Genomic DNA, 20,475 nt, shown 5'->3' with positions numbered 1-20,475 from the left:
GCAGTTAGGCGCGCAAATCTAGGTATTCTATAACATCGTGCCCAATTTCTGTGCCTTCCATGCCCCTCCCAGGTGGAAAATGAGCCAGCAGATCAATATAACATCAAAAATATATTTTATTAAAGATACTGTATGGTAGACAATTGCCTGACACAGGCCGTGTTTCGCCCAACAAAGGGCTGCATCAGGGGCTAGTCTGTATCTTTCTAAAAAAGAACAATTATAATTTGCATATCAGGGCAAGGAAATATATATATATATATATATATATATATATATATATATATTTTTTTTTTTTTTTTTTCCCCAGCTTTGATAGCGGGTTACTCACTGGCGACACAACAGGACATACTGTTTGTGCTGTTTTTTTTTAAATATATTTTCTCTCCCTGATATGCAATTTATAATTGTTCTTTTTTAGAAAGATACAGACTAGCCCCTGACGCAACCCTTTGTTGGGCGAAACACAGCCTGTGTCGGGCAATTGTCTTACATATGGTATCTTTAATAAAATATATTTTTGATATTATATTGATCTGCTGGCTCATTTTCCATGTTGGAGTTTGCAGATCGTTTGCCTTGCTGTTTTTCATGCCCCTCCCAGGGCCACACTCCCTTTTGAGTTGCGCACTACGAAATTTAGGCAAGCATGTTACAGAATAGGGCATAGAGAGATCTGCGCACAACTCCTAATTATTGCCAATTAAGTGTTTAACACCAATAATTGATAGTGCCTAATTGACTAATTAGTTTACACACTGATCAGGGATCGCCCAAAGTTGGACAACCTATATAGAATCTGAGGTGCCTCCATAGCATTCAAATCTCTGTCATGCATGTTCGTTGCAGAAATCCTCAAATCTAGGCTGGGTAGGAGGTTCTTTGGAGAGGTTCTTTATTCTATAAACTAAATACTGATGGATACATCAAAAAACCTAAGCAATCAGTGTTACTCCCTTTACACAAATGGCTTTCCATTTATTACAGAGGCATTTCAGTCTAACCAGCTTGGACCGTTCAATATGCGGTACTCCCTAAGGATATGTAGTTTAACATGCTACCAAGTCTTCAATTTCATCCTTATGGAGGTATTCAGGGCCTCACACATTCCCATGGAAGCATCCTGGTCAACTCTAGAGAGTACGAAAAGACAGCTGCACCAAAACAGTAAATCACTGTGAAAATTATATTCCCAGAAAGTGATGTTCGTTAAAGCAGTGTCTCCCGATTTCTTCAAGCAAAGTACCCACTAAATCAAACAAATTTCATCTGAGTACCGCTGAGCTCTGATCAGCTATGGCAGATGTATATTCCAAAAGTTGTCATATATTCTAACCACAAAATAGAAAATAAAATTATTTTTTTTTTTTTACCTTTTATTATCTGGTCATTTTATTTTTCTAATCATGTTGATCTCAGTGTCTGTTTTTTCTTTTCTTTGTCTTCTCAACTGTCTTACCAGAATCTCCTGTCCATTTAACAGTTCTTCTCTGTCCATATCCATTGTCCATCTTCCTTATCTGTATCCCTATCTTTCGCCTTTCCCAATATCTCCATTCTCTTTGTGTGTGTCCCCCCCTCCCCCCCCCCGCCATGCCACATTTCCTATCTGTGTGTGTGTGTGTTTGTCTCTCTGCAGCCATGGAGCATCTCCTCTCTGTTTCTTCTCCCCGTCCTGGCCATCCAGGTTGTCATCTTGGTCTGTTTCTCTCCCACCACCATTCAGCATTGCCCCATTTCTGTCTCCTCCATCATTCACTATTGCTCAGTTTCTCTCCCCCCCCCCCCCCAGCATCACTCCTCTGTTTCTTTTCCCTCCCACCATTTTCCTTCTGTAATAAATGTCTTTCTTCCCATCCCCCACTATCCAGCATCACCTCATCGCTTCCCCTTACCCCATCATCTCTTTCTCTTGGGTTCCCCCCATCAATCACCACCAGGGTCGAGGTGTTGGACTTCCTTGACTGTGACTCCCCACCTAAGGAAGCTATGACAATGCCCAGTCACAACATTGCACAGATGAAGAACTGGGAGACCCCAGCCTCTTTGCAGCTTGTACCTAATAAGGCAGACTCTATAGAGTCCAGAAGGCTCCCAGATTCGAGAAGCTGCAGCTTCTGCACCATTCCATGGTGGTAAAATCTGCTTTCAAAAGTGCCAGAAGCTGGAGGACTTTCGCCTCAGCTCCCCAAGGCAGGAATGCTTGCACTCTGGAATCTTTTTGAAGGAAATATTTTCAGGGCTCGATACTCATTTCCTGCATCCTACCAGCTCTACATGAGCGTTTACTTGAAGACCTTGATGAACAGTGTGCTTGAGTTTGTGGACACTCTGCCATTGTAGCAGGCCGCACTCTGCCAGATAGCCACTAAAGAAAGAATGCAGAAAACATATGGCTAGGGCACTTTTGATGTGGCATCAAGACTTCCACTATAGGTATTGACAAGCGCAGACTCTTATGGCTGCGTGTCTTGGACATAGGACCAGCAGTTCAGGAAAAGTTGGTGGATTTCTTTTGCCATGGTGATAATCTCTTTTGAGGACAAGGTAGAGGAGGTAGGAGACGTCATAAAGAATTAAGTCCCTGTCTGAGCCCACTCCTTCTGTGACCTCTCTTTCTTTGAGATTTTTGGGTAGGAGTCAAAAAGTACCTATTACTCTCAAAGGCATAGGTTCACGCTTTCCTTCCATCCTCAGCAACAGGCCCAGCCTCTGCGCTCTGGTCCTCAACAGCAGTGGACTCAGAAGCCCCAGCCAGCTCTCCAGTCTAAGCAGGGGAAGAGCTTTTGACTGGCTCCAGCAGAGCATAGCTGAAATAAGGTCCAGCCCCCAAGTTTCTCCACTCCAGAAGATTCTGACCACAGATGCATCCAGTTTGAAATCTGGAGCTCTTGTAGACAGGCTTCACACCCAGGGACACTGGACCCGCTCAGGCGACAAGTTTCACATCAATCTCCTGGAGCTCCAGGCAATCTGGAACTTTCTAAAGGCTTTCAGAGATCAGCTGTCGAACCAAATTGTTCTAATTTAGACAGTTAAAGTTGCCATGTACTATGTCAACAAGTAGAAGGGTACCGGTATCCTACCGCTTGTGTTGGGAAGCAGATGGGATGTGGCAGTGGGCCACCAGCCATGATGTGCTCCAAGCCACATAACTGGCAGAGAATGACTGTAGTCTGGTGGAGAAGATGAGCAGAGTGATGCAACCACTCAAGTGGCCTTTAAGAGTGGGTGTTGCCCGCAAGGTCATCCAAGAGCGGGGCACGCCCTTGGTGGATCTTTTTGCCACTCTTCTTAACAAGGTCCCTCGTCTCTGCTCCAGACTCGGATTACACGACAGCCTTGCATCCGATGTCTTCCTCCTTGATTGGGGGAAAGGCCTTTTGTATGCATATCCTCTAATAGGGAAAACTTTGCTAAAACTCAAGCAGGACTGGATCTGGCAGATCTGGTTCCCTCTTCTTCTTCTGGAGTTGTTCTCCGAAGAATCATGGAGACTGGACTGTTTCCTGACCATAATAATTTACTAGGGATGAGCTGTATAAACTCAGAACACCAAAAGTATCAGCCCACACATAAGCAGTAACAATCTTTATATGGGAATCCACTCCTTACAAACACAAAGGGGATTTTATTGTATAAACATATCCAGCAAAAAATGTGAAATAAATATGAAATACTGTTTTCTGACCCTCATCACGCAGAAGGGTCTCTTCTGGATCCCAGCTTCCAATCCCTGGCCCTCATGGCTTGGATGTTGAGAACGTAGAATTTGCATCCCTTTAACTGCCTGAGGATGTCTCCAGGATCCTGATGGCTTCCAGGAAAGATTCCACCATAAGGTTTTCCATCTGGTGTGAGGGCAAATCGTCTCCCTAGTCACCTTTTACACTTCTCTGAGTCTGGTTTGAAGACTAACTCTGTAATGTACATAAGTACATAAGTAATGCCATACTGGGAAAAGACCAAGGGTCCATCGAGCCCAGCATCTTGTCCACGACAGCTGCCAATCCAGGCCAAGGGCATCTGGCAAGCTTCCCAAACATACAAACATTCTATACATGTTATTCCTGGGATTTTGGATTTTTCCAAGTCCGTTTAGTAGCAGTTTATGGACTTGTCCTTTAGGAAACCGTCCAACCCCTTTTTAAACTCTGCTAAGCTAACCGCCTTCACCACATTTTCCGGCAATGAATTCCAGAGTTTAATTACACGTTGGGTGAAGAAACATTTTCTCCGATTTGTTTTAAATTTACTACACTGTAGTTTAATCGCATGCCCCCTAGTCCTAGTATTTTTGGAAAGCGTGAACAGACGCTTCACATCCACCCGTTCCACTCCACTCATTATTTTATATACCTCTATCATGTCTCCCCTCAGCCGTCTCTTCTCCAAGCTGAATAGCCCTAGCCTCCTTAGTCTTTCTTCATAGGGAAGTCGTCCCATCCCCGCTATCGTTTTAGTCGCCCTTCGCTGCACCTTTTCCAATTCTACTATATCTTTCTTGAGATGCGGCGACCAGAATTGAACACGATACTCAAGGTGCGGTCGCACCATGGAGCGATACAACGGCATTATAACATCCTCACACCTGTTTTCCATACCTTTCCTAATAATACCCAACATTCTATTCGCTTTCCTAGCCGCAGGAGCACACTGAGCAGAAGGTTTCAGTGTGTTATCGACGACGACACCCAGATCCCTTTCTTGGTCCGTAACTCCTAACGTGGAACCTTGCATGAAGTAGCTATAATTCGGGTTCTTTTTTCCCACATGCATCACCTTGCACTTACTCACATTAAACGTCATCTGCCATTTAGCCGCCCAGTCTCCCAATCTCGTAAGGTCCTCTTGTAATTTTTCACAATCTTGTTAACGACTTTGAATAACTTTGTGTCATCAGCAAATTTAATTACCTCGCTAGTTACTCCCATCTCTAAATCATTTATAAATATATTAAAAAGCAGCGGTCCTAGCACAGACCCCTGAGGAACCCCTCTAACTATCCTTCTCCATTGTGAATACTGCCCATTTAACCCCACTCTCTGTTTCCTATCCTTCAACCAGTTTTTAATCCACAATAGGACATTTCCTCCTATCCCATGACCCTCCAATTTCCTCTGTAGCCTTTCATGAGGAACCTTGTCAAACGCCTTTTGAAAATCCAGATACACAATATCAACCGGCTCCCCTTTGTCCACATGTTTGTTTACTCCTTCAAAGAATTGAAGTAAATTGGTTTACCTCGGTGCAATTAATACTTACCATTACTGTGTAGCAGGTAAGCCCATCTCTGTACAGCCTCTAGTTGTTTGCTTCATGAGAGGTTTGCTGTTGACAAAGCCCCCCCCCCTTCTCAAATCTTCTGTGGCATGGGACCTCAACGTTGTCCTTATCCAGCCGATTAAAGCTTCTTTTTGAACCATTTGATTCCTGTCATCTGAAATACTTGACCTGGAAGGTCTTGTTTTTGGTGGTGATCAGTGAGCTGCAGACCCTAGTAGCTGATCAACCTTACACAAAGCTTCACTATAACAATCTCGCAAGCATCCTAAGTTCCTTCCTAAGGTGGTGGTGGGTTTCATCTTAAGTCAGTCAATCATCCTACCAGCATTTTTCCAAAAACCTCATGCCCATCCTAATGAAAAAGCACTGCACAACGTGGACTGCAGGCAAGCCTTGGCCTTCTGTATGGAGCGGACTAAGCCCATAGAGTGTCCATCCAGCCTTTTGCTGCTTTTGATCCAAACAGGATGGGAGTAGCCATCGGTAAACACACTTTATCCAGTTGGTATTGGTTCTGGTTGGCCTTAACATTGTAATTCCCTATTGTCCATTATTGTTTTTGGTGAGCCTGGTAGATAGGGGTTCCCACATGTGAGTATACTATGTTCTGCTTGTCCTCGGGGGGGGGGGGGGGGGGGGGGGGGGGAAACAAAGTTACTCACTTGTAGCAGGTGTTCTTTGAGGACAGCAGGATAAGAGTTGCATTCTTGATGGTTTTTTTACCCAACTGTGGGTCCTGAGCACGGTGGGGGCCTGCCAAAGGCTTCTAGAAGTTACAGAATGCTAGGCAACATCTGCACTGGGGCCCTGTCGGGGACGTCATCCTCATGTGAGAATACAATTTTCCTGCTGTCCTTGGAGAACACCTGGTACAAGTGAGTAACTTCGCTTTTTCTCATTGGGGCATCTTTTTTTGTAGTGTATGTTTGTGTGCTGTATGACCACTCCTCGTTGTATTGTGGAATGGAGGAGTAGCCTAATGGTTAGTGCAGTGGCTGATAACCTGGGGATCTGGGTTTGATTCCCATTGCAGCTTCTTGTGACCCTGGGCAAGTCCATTGCCCCAGGTACAAAACTTAGATTGTGAGCCCACTAGGGACAGAGAAAGTACCTGCATATAATATATGTAAACCCCTTTAGTTCCACCACAGAAAGGCGTTATATCAGATCCATGACTCTCTATTCCTTCCCAGTGCTTGTCTGTCTGTCTGTCTCTCTCTCTCTCTCTCTCATCCATACATTCTCCTTTAGTCTTCTGCTGATCCACTGACTGTGCCACACCTCCCGCTTTCAGTCACCCAGCTGCTGGGCCATAGCTAGTCTTCTGGCTCTTAGAAGCCCTGCAGCTGATAGACTGCCTTTAGATACCAGGACTAGAAGTTAGGTGTCTTAAAAACTAAGGAGTCCTTTTACTAAGCTGCGGTAAAAAGTGTCCTTAGTGCGTCCTTATGTGGGTCTTTCCCACACACTAAAGCCATTTTTACTGCAGCAGAAAAATGGCCAATTTTCTGTTTTGTTTTTTTTTAAATTAATGGTCATTTGCTAATGCCTCCATTAGTGCATCCATTAAAAAAAAATATGACCACGTGAGCACTTACCACCATCCATTTTGTAGGCAGTATGTGCTCACTCGGAAATCCTGGGCTAATGTAGGTGCGCTAACTTGTTAGTGCAGAAATACCCACTCTCTGATCCCCAGACTTGCCCCTTCAAGCACAAAATAAAAAAAAAAAAATGAGTGTGTGGGTAGTGCATGCAGATTCAGAAATTACCACAGGACGCCTGAGCAAATCCCAAGGTAAACTCTTTAATGCTGCGGTAAGTGTGAGTTAGCGTTTACCACAGTTTAGTAAAAGGACTCATTTCTGTGTATAATATATTTGGTAATATATTGAAATACATATTCATAGTAATAGGGATAGAGCATGGAAAACGGAGACCAAAATAGAACTGGCCTCTACAGATTCAGTAAGGCCATCGTGAATTGTCAGAGTCCTTCCATTTATCTGTTCTTGGCAAGCTAACTTGTTGCGAGGTTTCTGATGTTGAGAAGAAATAGGTACTGCAGTTCGGGAATTCAAAGAGTGATCTGATGAGTATATACAGCCTGAATGAACTCATTTTTTTTATTTCAATAATTTTTCTTTAGTGCATCCAGGGTTAGATTAATTGGGATGTTTCCAAGTTACATATAAACATGTTTTCCAGAGATGACGATACCATAAGCATCGTTTCAACCTGAGGCAGTAATTGCTATTGTAAACCTTGTGTTCAGTTGGTGTTTGTGTAATGTAATTGCTGATTTGATTCAAAAATTCCCTTGTGTATTGTATTCACGTATTATGATCTTAAATAGATTTTTTTGTACATGTTTAACAAAATACTAAATCTTTGTGTGCCAGGAAACAAAAAGAACTAGCAGAATTGGAGAAACAAAGGAAAAGAGAGCAGAAGTTACGCAGGAAAGAGCAGAAACAGAAGGAACGTGAAGCTCGGAGAAACCAGAGGCGACTTGAGAAAATACAGGCGGAAGAGCAGAAGAGGTTGGAAGAAAAGATCAGATATGAAGAGAGAAAACTCTTATTGGCCCAGAGGAACCTAGAGTCTATTAAATTAATTGCAGAGCTGCTGAGCAGGGCTAAGGTAATTGTAATTTGTAATCTGCGTTAGCAGTCTGAATGTACACATCTGTTGGTCTAAATCAGAAATACAGTTTTCTTCAGTTCATAAGTACATAAGTACATAAGTACATAAGTAGTGCCATACTGGGAAAGACCAAAGGTCCATCTAGCCCAGCATCCTGTCACCGACAGTGGCCAATCCAGGTCAAGGGCACCTGGCACGCTCCCCAAACGTAAAAACATTCCAGACAAGTTATACCTAAAAATGAGGAATTTTTCCAGTCCATTTAATAGCGGTCTATGGACTTGTCCTTTAGGAATCTATCTAACCCCTTTTTAAACTCCGTCAAGCTAACCGCCCGTACCACGTTCTCCGGCAATGAATTCCAGAGTCTAATTACACGTTGGGTGAAGAAAAATTTTCTCCGATTCGTTTTAAATTTACCACACTGTAGCTTCAACTCATGCCCTCTAGTCCTAGTATTTTTGGATAGCGTGAACAGTCGCTTCACATCCACCCGATCCATTCCACTCATTATTTTATACACTTCTATCATATCTCCCCTCAGCCGTCTCTTCTCCAAGCTGAAAAGCCCTAGCCTTCTCAGCCTCTCTTCATAGGAAAGTCGTCCCATCCCCACTATCATTTTCGTCGCCCTTCGCTGTACCTTTTCCAATTCTACTATATCTTTTTTGAGATACGGAGACCAGTACTGAACACAATACTCCAGGTGCGGTCGCACCATGGAGCGATACAACGGCATTATAACATCCGCACACCTGGACTCCATACCCTTCTTAATAACACCCAACATTCTATTCGCTTTCCTAGCCGCAGCAGCACACTGAGCAGAAGGTTTCAGCGTATCATCGACGACGACACCCAGATCCCTTTCTTGATCCGTAACTCCTAACGCGGAACCTTGCAAGACGTAGCTATAATTCGGGTTCCTCTTACCCACATGCATCACTTTGCACTTGTCAACATTGAACTTCATCTGCCACTTGCACGCCCATTCTCCCAGTCTCGCAAGGTCCTCCTGTAATCGTTCACATTCCTCCTGCGACTTGACGACCCTGAATAATTTTGTGTCATCGGCGAATTTAATTACCTCACTAGTTATTCCCATCTCTAGGTCATTTATAAATACATTAAAAAGCAACGGACCCAGCACAGACCCCTGCGGGACCCCACTAACTACCCTCCTCCACTGAGAATACTGGCCACGCAATCCTACTCTCTGCTTCCTATCTTTCAACCAGTTCTTAATCCATAATAATACCCTACCTCCGATTCCATGACTCTGCAATTTCTTCAGGAGTCTTTCGTGCGGCACTTTGTCAAACGCCTTCTGAAAATCCAGATATACAATATCAACCGGCTCCCCATTGTCCACATGTTTGCTTACCCCCTCAAAAAAATGCATTAGATTGGTGAGGCAAGACTTCCCTTCACTAAATCCGTGCTGACTTTGTCTCATCAGTCCATGTTTTTGTATATGCTCTGCAATTTTATTCTTAATAATAGCCTCCACCATCTTGCCCGGCACCGACGTCAGACTCGCCGGTCTATAATTTCCCGGATCTCCTCTGGAACCTTTCTTAAAAATCGGAGTAACATTGGCTACCCTCCAGTCTTCCGGTATTACACTCGATTTTAGGGACAGATTGCATATTTCTAACAGTAGCTCCGCAAGTTCATTTTTTAGTTCTATTAATACTCTGGGATGAATACCATCAGGTCCCGGTGATTTACTACTCTTCAGCTTGCTGAACTGACCCATTACATCCTCCAAGGTTACAGAGAATTTGTTTAGTTTCTCCGACTCCCCCGCTTCAAATATTCTTTCCGGCACCGGTGTCCCCCCCAAATCCTCCTCGGTGAAGACCGAAGCAAAGAATTCATTTAATTTCTCCGCTACGGCTTTGTCCTCCTTGATCGCCCCTTTAACACCATTTTCGTCCAGCGGCCCAACCGACTCTTTGGCCGGTTTCCTGCTTTTAATGTATCTAAAAAAGTTTTTACTATGTATTTTTGCTTCCAACGCTAATTTCTTCTCAAAGTCCTTTTTTGCCCTCCTTATCTCCGCTTTGCATTTGGCTTGGCATTCCTTATGATCTATCCTGTTACTTTCAGTTGGTTCTCTTCTCCACTTTCTGAAGGATTGGTTTTTGGCTCTAATGATTTCCTTTATCTTACTGTTTAGCCACGCCGGCTGACGTTTAGTCTTTTTTCCCTTTTTTCTAATACGTGGAATATATTTGTCCTGAACCTCCAGGATGGTGTTTTTAAACAGCATCCACGCCTGATGCAAGTTTTTTACTCTGCGAGCTGCTCCTTTCAGTCTTTTTTTCACCATTTTTCTCATTTTGTCGTAATCACCTTTTCTATAGTTAAACGCTAGCGTACTTGATTTCCTAGTTTCACTTCCTTCAATGCCAATATCAAAACCGATCATATTATGATCACTGTTATCAAGCCATATCATGGATTTTGTTGAGATCTGTTGCCTGTAGAAAAAAATGTTGCATTTGTGTTTTCCACTTTCGACGCTGTCAGAGCTTTGGAATAAGATTGCTGAGGTCACCCTGATGGAGCAGATCTTTCCCAGGGATGATTTTTTTCTCTCTCTGAGTACTGCAGCTAAAAAAAAACCAAAAAACAACCTTTACTTCCTTGAGCTGTTAAAGCCACACGGTTCTGTCCCCTATATTGTGCCTTTAGAAACACTTTACCACCATTTTAAATCTTTTTTTTACTAAAATGTAGGGGAATTGTCATTTACAAAGTTTATTGCTTTGCTTTTCTCTTAGGTAAGCAAGGCATTCTGTTGGAGTGTTTTCCCAACCTAGTTGATCACTGGTGGCATTAGCCTATTGATCTACTAAAATATGGGTAATAATATTTAAACCAATCAAGTATACAACAGATTAATATTCTGTGCTCAGTTGTGGTGCCATATGTTGCACTCATCGGGTTTATGAGATTGAGAAGGACTTCAGCATTGCGGACAACAGTGCCTATATTCTCTAGCGTACCAAGGGCGGGACGGTGGGGGTGGTCCGCCCTGAGTGCAGGCAGCATGGGGGTGCATGGAGCAGTTGCGCGGTTGTCTGCTCAGCCGGTTTCCTGTCCCCTCTGATGTTACTTCCTGTTCCAGGGCAGGGGACTGACGGAGTAGACAGCCGCGCATCTGCTCCGTGCACCCTCAGGACGTGGGTGATGCACTGAGGGGGTGTAGTAGTGACCCTCACGTGACAGCCAACCTAGGTACGCCACTGTCTAAATTAGCTATTCCTGTTGGATGAGCACTAAGAGAAGTACAACCTTTTTTTATGCTTACTGTGAACAATTCTGAAAGGTGTACTTATTACATTACATAACATAATAACATTTATATCCCCCACATACTGTTTCTGGTTCAGTGTGGCTTACAGAAGCAAGAAGGTGGGCATACCCAGGACAAAATTACAACATAATATTCTAACATCCATTAAAATGACTATATTCCTAAGTACTTAAATAAATAGGTTTTATTCTGCAGCAGTGGTACAAGGCTAAAGTAAAAACAATTACAGTTAAAATAGGTAACATTTTCTAAATAAGATAGGGCCTGGCTCATTTTTTACTAGTTAATGTCAGTAGAGCAATGTTTCAGAGATACAAATGTATTCAGTGGCGTAGGAAGGGGGGGGGGGCGGTGGGGCGGTCCGCCCCTGATGCACGCTGCTGGGGGGTGTCGGCGCCTCGCTGGTTCCTTGCTCTCTCTGCCCTGGAACAGGTTACTTCCTGTTTCGGGGCAGAGAGAGCAAGGAACCAGCGAGGCGCCAACACCCCCCCCCAGCGGCGTGCACTCGGCGGATTGGCCCTCCTGCCCGCCCCTCACCGCCTTCCAGGTATGTTCTCGCGGGGGGGGGGGGGGGGGTTGCGCTACGGAGGGGGGAGGGTGCGTCGCGCTGCACCCGGGGGGGGGGGGTGCGCAGCGGCGACCCGCCCCGGGTGTCAGCTGCCCTCACAACGCCACTGAATGTATTCTACAGATACTAGCAGTTTAGCCCGTAAAAACGGGCTAGTATTGGGGTTTTCCTTCCTTCCCCCTCCCTCCCCGCGAGGTCACCACCGCTACCGTTCCCCCCCCCCCCCCCCCCCCCCGGAGTCGCCGCCAACCCTCCACCCGGCCCGGGCCCTCTCTCTCTAGTCCGCTACTAAACTTACACATCCATTCGCCGGAACGCAGCACGCACATCAGCTGAGCTGCCGTCGGCCCTTCCTTCTCTGCCTGTGTCCCGCCCTCCTGTGACGTAACGTCAGCGAGGGCGGGACACAGGCAGGGAAGGAAGGCCGATGGCAGCTCAGCTGATGTGCGTGCTGCGTTCCGGCGAATGGATGTGTAAGTTTAGTAGCAGAGAGAGGGCCCGGGCGGGTGTGTGTGTGTGGGGGGGGGGGGGGGGGGGGGGTGTAACGGTAGCGGTGACCTCGGGTGGGCGGGTGCGGTATCAGCCTCGGCGGCGCAGTTTCCCTCTCTGTCCCGCCCTCGTCATCACGTATTGACGCGGGGGCGGGACAGAGAGGGAAGTCTCTACTGCGCATTTGCGAGTGAGTCGGTCACTCGCCGTTTATATGTTTGATACTCCTCTCGCTCACTGTTCACTTTTGCATTTGTTTTAGGCGGCAAAGCTGATGGAACTGGAACGGCAAGCAGCCGAAAGACTTCGCCTTGAACAGTTGGAGGCGAGGAGAAAACAGCAAGAAGCTGAACTCCGACGTGTGGAGGAAGAGAAGCAACGGGCTCTAGATCTTCAGTGGAAAGAGAAAGAGCTCAGGGAAAAATTGCTAAACAATCTGTTGAATAAAAACGCCGGTGTCCTCCCCCAGATCAAAGAGATAACAACAAAACAATCAGACTGTGGTCCCTCGAAATCTGAGGTGAATGTGGTGCAGACTCTGTCATCCAGCTGTGTCTCATCTACATCCGCGAAGGCCTTTACGGGTCATCTAACTCAGGTCTCTGAGAGAAATGGCATATCTAATCAGAATGTGAATTCTGATTCCAAAGATTTAAATGGTATCCCTCAACAGGAAGCTTGTGCAAAAGAAGTGAAGAAACTGAGTTGCGGTAACATTAAAAGCTGTCCTGGGGAAAAGCATCCAGCTGTGCCTGCCTGCGTTCCTGCTAACAGTCAACACCATGGGAGTACATCTACCAGTGACCAGAATGCATGTGAAAAAGAAATCTGCTCTGAGCTAGTCAAGTGTGATGAAGCTAGTACTAAGAAAGAAAGCCAGGCTTGGAAAGACTGCGATGCAGATGGTGCTAAACCTAAGAAGGTTAAAAGGAAACACAGAAGAAACCTGAGCGCTGAGGCCGATAGCCAAAGCAAGGCCAAAAAACGCCATAAGAAACATTCCAGCAAGAGCCACAGTTCTCACCAGAAGAGCAGTGGTCCAGACCAGCACCATCAGAAGAGGGCATTCAGCAGTGAGAGCAAAAAAGAGAAAAGTCACGCACACAAGAAGAGGAGTCACCGGAGGAGATCTTTAAGTAAGGAAAGAAGTTCTTGGAGCAGGTAATGAAGGCCTTTACGGGTAGGGAAAATTGTACAGGAACTTCTCATCAGAAAGACTCATCAGAGAATGAGGTGCTACAACCAGGAGTCAACTTGCTGTCATTGGGATACTGTGAATGTGAAATCTTTACGCTCTTTGTCATGTTTCTTCTTACTCTTCCTGTACTTTCTAAATAATGTGCACATGTATCTTAGATAACTTTCAGCAGTGTTGGCCACAGTATCACTAGACTTTCACATTTTTAGGTTGCAGTTTTGGATTCAAGTCTTTGCTTTCCTGTGTCAAATCACAGCCTTGAAATAATCTCAGAGGTTATCCAGATGAAGAGTGACAAACATTATCTCTCTCCACCCCCCCTCCCCCCAATGTTCCTGTAAGCCAGGGATGGGCAACCACAGTCCCCGAGGGCCACTACCCAATTGAGTTATCAAGATTTCCACAACGAATATGCATGGCAGTGATTTGCATGCAATGCAAGTAGTGCATGCAGATCAATGTCATGCATATTCATTGTGGAAATCTTGAAACCCTGACTGCGTTTTGGCCCTCGAGGACTGTGGTTGTCCAAGCTGTATGGGAGTCCTCCAGCAGCATTGCTTCTTGGAGGGGGGTGCTTCAATATTGTGTTTCCAAGCACTTGGAATGGGCAGGATCTCTGGAGTCCTGTAGAATTTGCCTGTTCCTTGTTGTCGATAATACCCCCACTGGCGGGAATGTAGGTGAAGGACTCCACAGTTTAAAGGGAACACTACTCCACTGCCCCCCATCTTAAAGGCACAGTACATTATAAAGACACTCCCAAATATTATTGAAAATATAAAAGAAGTATTTCTCATTTTGATCAGGCCTGGTTGGGGTAAGCGTTGACCAACCCAAAAGCTCAGCACTGGGTTTAACTGAACATAGAAGTTGTCATCTACAGTTCCTTGCAAAGGCTTCAGAGCCTTGTACATTTTTCACATTCTGCTGTCTAATTGCAGTGGTTCCCAAACCTGGTCCTTTAGGTTTTCAGGATATCTACAGTGAATATTCATTCGAGAGCTTTGCTTACAGTGGAGTCGATCCATGCAAATCTCTCTCATGAATATTTATGTGGATTTCCTGAAAAACCTGACTGGCTGGGGTGCCTCCAGGTCCAGTTTTGGGAGCCACTGGCTTAATGCATTTTGAACTGTAAAGTAGAATTTTGTTTCACAGATCTGCACAACATGCAATCAATTATAGACATTCAAATAGTAAGAATAAGAAACAAAAAAAATTGTTTTTCATTGCTAAGTGTTCACCCCCTTTGATTCTGTTATTAATTGCAGCCCTTTGTGTAGCAGTAACTGGCATATGTCGTTAAGAGTTAAGGATCTGCCAACTTCGCATAGTGAGGTGGTGCAGTTTTTTGCCCATTCTTCTTGGCAGAATAGCTCAAGTTCTTGAATTGCCCCAGATTTTGTGCTGGATTTGCATCTGGGCCTTGACTGGGTCATTGTGCTGAGCCACTTTATTGTTGCTTTTGCTGCGAAGCGTCCCTGCAGTATAGTGAGTGTTGCCACTGCCATGCCTCAGTGTAGGGACGCAGTTACCAGGGCAGTTTGCTATGTTTGTTTATGGGCGAATAAGAGCAGAGGAGAAAAACATATCCATTTCAAATGTTATCAAATTTTAGAGGTAAAAAGTATACAGTGAATACCAATAGATTATAAAATGCAAAAAGTCTAAGTAAAATATATTTATTGAAAACCATTCACTTATATTGGTCCATATACAGAGGCATTCTGATGACGTACTCAGTTTCAGTCTATTGGGCAACTCCTCAATTGATGGTTGGTAAGAGTCTAAAATATTCTCTTATGCCACCCAGCATTGTTACCAGGTGCCTTGAGTGAATCGATAATCCTCTTTATTCTAGAATAAAAAAAGTCAGGAAATGATTCACAAGTTAAACCAAGGAGCGTATCTTAGGTTATAACCACACGTTCACCTAATAAATCAAATACAATTTGAAACAATTTTGGTGGTGGCTGTTTACTTGACAGTTTTACAGCTTTGGATCTTGTATGGCTCTCTTATAAGCCTTAGCTGCCTGCCAGAGTATTTTTGGAAACCTCAGGAAACTATGCAGCATGTTTCTTACAGTTAAACTGACACCAGACAACAACATGTGGTAATCTAATACTCTGGTAACGTTTACATTTCAGCTGTCACCTAAATACTCTACAGAGACAGTCTGGTGAAACACTAGACAGCCACACCCGCTTCTTCTAACTCCGCCGTAAACATTCGTGGATTTAAACTAGAGATATTCCAAGATGATCTCGTTTTTACAGTACTTGTAACCATGAGGTAGTTATCCAGGAGGGAATTGGCAGTATCGATCTCTATTTGCCATTAATTAGCTGAAATACCAAATCTAAGAAGTGAAACCTGCCTATTGGATAATGCAGTAAGAGAAATAATTATTAAGGTCTGGTATAAGTCAAGCTTGTACTGCACCTTGGTTTACTGCAAGAATGACTAACCTGCAATATCTCGGACTATAGGTTAGTCACTCCTGTCTCACATTAATACACTAACAAGCCTTCCTCCCCCTCCTTTCTAACAAAGACCCTGCTTTCCCAAAGGTCCCATCTGGGCTTACCTTTAGAAATCTCTAGGGGGGGTACAAGGCAGGAATGAGCCCCAGTCACTCCTGCTGGTGCTGAGCTCAAAATGGCATAGGCGACCCCCAGTGGTAGTCTTGTGGCACTACTGCCAGGGGGTCAAGCTGCCATATAAGGACAATATACATTCTTGCCGTTTAAAGTGCATTAAAGGGCAAATAACATGCATTGTGGCCATAATGCACCTTAATAACAACTCCCATAACTTGAAAAGCCCACTCATGATCAACACCCTTACCAAGGTTATCCCCCCAATTTCTTAGTAGAGAAGGAAATAAGATTAAAAAAAAAAGTCAGCCAGGTCCCAGGCTGTGGGGGGCCAGGAGGTCTCTAAATGATCACAATCAATAAAAGAAACATTGGGCCACGTTTACTAAACATTGGAGTGCATTAACTACACACTAGTTAGTACATACAAAGGGGTTATATTTAGCCAGTGGCAGTGAGTATTTTGCTGAATGCTGCAGGCGTTATTCCTGGATATTCAGTGCTGGGCTATGTCTGGGCTTTGGCATTGAATATTGGTTTATGCAGTGCTAAATAACACATAGCTGATTAAGTTGCTATTCAGAGCTTAACCAGCCATGAGATACCGCATAAAGATAAGAATGACTTTTATGCGGTACCTGGCCAGTTAAGTGTTGGATAACGGCACTTAATTAGCTGAGTGCTGACTCCACCCCTGAAACGCCCCCCCCCCCCCCCCGCCCCCCCAATAGCTGGTTTTCACTTAGGCACTAACTGCTACTTTTCAGCTGTGATAACTGGTTAAGTCCTGCTGAAAATTGGTGGAGAGCCCCGAACGAGTGATTTAACCGGTCAGTGGCCTTTTCTGGCCAGTTAAATCGTTTTGAATATCGACCAGTAACATTCTTAACATATACTAACGTTTGGTAAATGCGACCCTTTGTCTTTAAGCTTACAGCCACCACTTGGCAATCTTTCTACAACTGTGATTCCCAGTCTGTGTGGCCGCAGAAAGCACATGACCTTCAGGTATTGTAGGATAATGACGTCTTGTAGAGTGCCTGCACAAGTTGTGGCCCCAAATGCGGGTTTTGCAACCCCCTTTGGGAAGTTCTAATTAAAGCCAAATGGAATGACTGAGATTAGTCTTCCATGCAAATAGAAATTGTACTTTTCTTGCTTTTATTCTGTAAAAATAGTGGCAACACTTTCCCCTTTCCCTTACCTTCTAATGCAGAGGTTCTACTACTACTACTACTTATCACTTCTATAGCGCTCTCAACCTAGTCCTTGGGACACACCAAGGCAGTCAGGTTTTCTGGACACCCACGATGAATATGCTGAGACAGATTTGCATACAGTGGAGGCAGCGCATGCATATTCATTGTGGATATCTTGAAAAGTAAACCAACGAGGGTTCCTCCAGGGTCTGCCAAAGTGATTAAGAATCAGCATAAGGGTTTAAGTCATAACCCCTGAGGACACGATACAGTGAAATATAAGTAGTTATGTAATTTGTAATCAGAGGGGAATAATAATGAATATTCATTGAGGATATCCTGAAAACCTGACTGGTTGGGGTGCCTCCAGGACCAGGTTTGGGAACCAGTGCTATAAACGATGCCTGCCACTTGTCACACCTGCCATAAGAGGGACATTTGCACATAGGAGCACCAATGCTGACCTTGCACTAGTATTTTATTACAGAATGCCATTGTAGAATTGGCACTAAGCGCATAGCATTGGGTGCCAGTTTATACAGTTGCCCTTCGCATGTTTTTTCTAGTAGCGAGCAAGGTGTGTGCTGAAAAACTTAGCTGTGAAATGCAGATAAATACAGAGGGAAGCAGCCACATGGCTCTGCCAGCTAACGATTAGAATTCTTGCACTGTTTCTTTGTCACTGTGATGCTATGTAACAAAATCGTAAACATGATATAGTGCCCCGGTTTATGAACATACAAATTACCCTGTAGATAAGTATAAAGATACATATCTGACTTCTCCTCTGTTCAGTTAAACATACCCTGTGCTGAGGAGTTCAGGTGGTCCCCATCTTACCTGTGTAGATTGTGCTTTGAAAGTTTTGGGTTAGAGCTGTCATACTTCTTGTTCATTCCAGTCCAGCGTATCTGCAGCATTTTAAAAGGCTTTTTTTTCTTTTTAATCGGTTCACCCTTTTTTTGGCCCGAATTTCCAGTGTATCTTGACCGGGTTCTACTGGCCCCTCCTTGGAACAGCTGTTTTCCTCTTTCCTTCTGGCATAATGCAGCTCTCGGTGATTTTGAGCAATACCTGAGCTCCTGCCCTATTCTCAGTCTCATAAGAGTTGTGGTACAGCATAAATCAAACTGGATAAGAGTTGCACAGTGCCTTTCTGGGGTAATGCCAGTAATCTGTCTGCCTTTCTTTGTGGTGGGTTAGGTATTCTAAGGAGGATTTTCTTGGGTTTCGTTGCCCAAACGTTTTGAAAATCATTGGGTTCACCAGTGGGACATGGTGTGATGAAAAAGGCATCCACTAGCTGTGATATTTAAAGTGGAGGTTTGTATTTTGAAGAGTGTTCTCTTACTAATTCTGAATTAATTGGTGTGAATAGTCAGACATAAGCTTTAGTGGCTTATCGCTTTAGTTTGCTTGAGTTTGATTAAGCACATGGCCATAGTGCTTTTAGTTTTAATGGTTTGAGGCAGGAGCGGTCTTGCTACACATTGGTAATTGAAAGAAAATGTTTAAAGCAAATGGAGAAGGTGGAGTTCCTTGCTTTGTAGCTTCAAAAACAAATTGTATGTGTTAGGATCAATCTACAACATTTTATTTATTTCACGGTCCACCTAGGAAAATGCAGAACATTCAAGTGCAGAGTTGTAGTTGTGTACAGATCAAAACCTAACTCACTCAGCATGGGATGGGGAAAAAAAACACCTTATGATGTTGGCCCAGTTTTGGTCCTGAAGGCCAATAGGATTACTGCTTCTCTCTTGTCTACAAGCAGGAAATCAGGAGCCCGTGTAAGTGAGCAAGGTAACATTTATATAATGAGAAAAATGGCAGCCAGTCAATGAAGAATACTGCAACCTTATATTTAATCAGACAGGTCAGCTGTTTTCTACTTGTGCATTCAGAGTTTCTGCATGTGCAACTATTTGACTGAACTGGAATTGTCACCCCCACCCCCCTTTTGAATGTAGTCGAATATGGCTTGATAGGTCATTCATGAAAATCGGATCCAGATAATCTGCTCTCCTGGGTAGCATCATGTACAGGGAAAAGTGGCTGTAACTAGATTCTCTGTCTCTTTCTTAGCTATGTTGCCTTTTAAAAAAAAAAAAAAATCTTATTTCTGAGTTTTTCTTTTGTCCTAAAATTTTGTTCTTAGAATTTTAAAATAAATAATGCACACCTTTTATATGGCCTGATATGTTCAGGCTCTTGTTAGTTTTTGTTTTTCTTGCAATCTGTCTCTGAGTTTGGTTTTATACTTTGTCATTCTTTTTATTTAGTGTGATGCTTCATCTGGCTCTGTTCAGGGTCAGCACAGCCATATAATCAGACAGATACTTTGCTGTTTTTTCTTTTAGTCTTTTTTTGTTCCTAACTGTTTGACATGCCTTATAATTGAGTGTGACCAAATGTAATTTTTCTTTCTCACAGTGACTGACAGAGTTCTCTCTTCAAGATTGCCCTGTCGTCTGACAAATAATGCACTCCTATTAACTTGGGCCCAATGTGTTGGCTGTGTTGGAGCAGGTTTGGAACGCATTAAATCCCAATAAATCCTTTGAAAATTTTAAAATAAAAATGAGAGCAAAAAGTGGACTCGACTTTTTTTTTCCTTTTGTCTCATTTCTGTACCCATGTTTATCTTGGGCCCACTCTTAAAGGGGCCCTTTTACTAAGGTGCGCTGAAAAATGGCCTGCGGTAGTGTAGATGCATGCTTTTTGGGCGTGCGCAGAATCATTTTTCAGCGCACCTGTAAAAAAAAAAATGCCTTTTTAAAACTTTTTGCAAAAATGGACGTGCAGCAAAATGAAAATTGGCGAGTGTCCATTTTGGGTCTGAAACCTTACCGCCATCCATTGACCTAGCGTTGAGTTCTCATGCGGTAACTGGGCGGTAATGGTCTACGTGCATAAAATGCCGATTACTGCCCGAGCGCCAGAAAATAAAATATTTTCTGGCACGCTGAGTGTGTAAAAAATGAAATTACTGCTCGGGCCACGCAGTAGCCGGGCGGTAACTCAGAATCGCTGCGCGTAGGCGCTTACACGGCTTAATAAGAGGCCCCCAAAGCTTGTTATCTACCTGAGGAGAACTTTTTTTTTTACCATATTGAAAGGAATAATAAATTTGCCATTTCCCCACACTTAACAGCTGATTA

The 20,475-nt window shown here is 43.9% G+C and overlaps 1 protein-coding gene across 2 annotated transcripts in view; it reads left to right on the top strand.

Annotated features, from left to right (window-relative positions):
* The window catches only part of AKAP17A (A-kinase anchoring protein 17A), a 29,702-nt gene extending 9,679 nt beyond the window's left edge, over positions 1-20,023 (top strand). The window contains exons 4-6 of one of the 2 annotated variants that reach the window (XM_030202104.1): positions 7,689-7,929; positions 12,577-13,450; positions 19,748-20,023. In XM_030202104.1, the coding sequence (XP_030057964.1) occupies positions 7,689-7,929; positions 12,577-13,450; positions 19,748-19,869 (1,237 nt within the window). In that variant the 3' untranslated portion in view covers positions 19,870-20,023. Of the gene's footprint in view, positions 1-7,688; positions 7,930-12,576; positions 13,476-19,747 lie in introns of both variants that reach the window. The other variant, XM_030202105.1, reaches the window with a different exon arrangement.
* Positions 20,024-20,475: the final 452 nt, after the last annotated feature.

Source organism: Microcaecilia unicolor, chromosome 4, assembly GCF_901765095.1.
Source record: "Microcaecilia unicolor chromosome 4, aMicUni1.1, whole genome shotgun sequence".
In the NCBI taxonomy this organism is placed as follows: Eukaryota; Metazoa; Chordata; class Amphibia; order Gymnophiona; family Siphonopidae; genus Microcaecilia; species Microcaecilia unicolor.
This window is presented reverse-complemented; position numbering and strand designations above follow the sequence as displayed.